Source organism: Eimeria mitis, genomic scaffold, assembly GCF_000499745.2.
Source record: "Eimeria mitis Houghton genomic scaffold, Emh_scaff801, whole genome shotgun sequence".
Lineage (NCBI taxonomy): Eukaryota > Apicomplexa > Conoidasida > Eucoccidiorida > Eimeriidae > Eimeria > Eimeria mitis.
Genome location: NW_013575879.1, coordinates 11,797 through 12,150, shown reverse-complemented (window position 1 = coordinate 12,150; position 354 = coordinate 11,797). Strand labels below are relative to the sequence as shown.

The window sequence follows — 354 nt, the reverse complement described above, 5'->3', positions numbered from 1 at the left end:
GACAAGTACGCTTGCAGCTGCTGCGACGGCTCTGTGCTGTATTCACTCGCTGCTGTTCTTTTGTTCTGCTTTGGCTCAAGAGGAGTCATCAACTCCACCCCCAAACACCTAAACCCTAAACCCTAAACCCTCAACCCTAGTAAACACTCACTTGTATGAGATCAAGGATACCCAGCTCGCTCTCCAGGTGATCTGTCACGAAGATGAAGTACAGCGTAGCGAAGTGTCTGTACAGCAGCCAACGCATGCAAACAACAGCAGCTACAAACACAGTAGCAGCAGCAGCTGCTGCTGCTGCTGCGTCCGCAATACGGGATATTGCTCCTGTAACTGCTGCTGCAGCACCTACTGCTG

At 51.7% G+C, this 354-nt stretch overlaps 1 protein-coding gene across 1 annotated transcript in view; it reads right to left on the bottom strand.

Annotated features, from left to right (window-relative positions):
• EMH_0022560 (adaptor-related protein complex 3, sigma 2 subunit, putative) overlaps nt 1–354 on the bottom strand; it is a gene marked incomplete at both ends in the record, with an annotated part of 2,649 nt that overhangs the window by 1,196 nt on the left and 1,099 nt on the right. Inside the window, 2 exons of the mRNA XM_013501980.1 lie at nt 152–227; nt 350–354. Of these exons, the coding sequence (XP_013357434.1) occupies nt 152–227; nt 350–354 (81 nt within the window). The remainder of the gene's footprint in view (nt 1–151; nt 228–349) is intronic.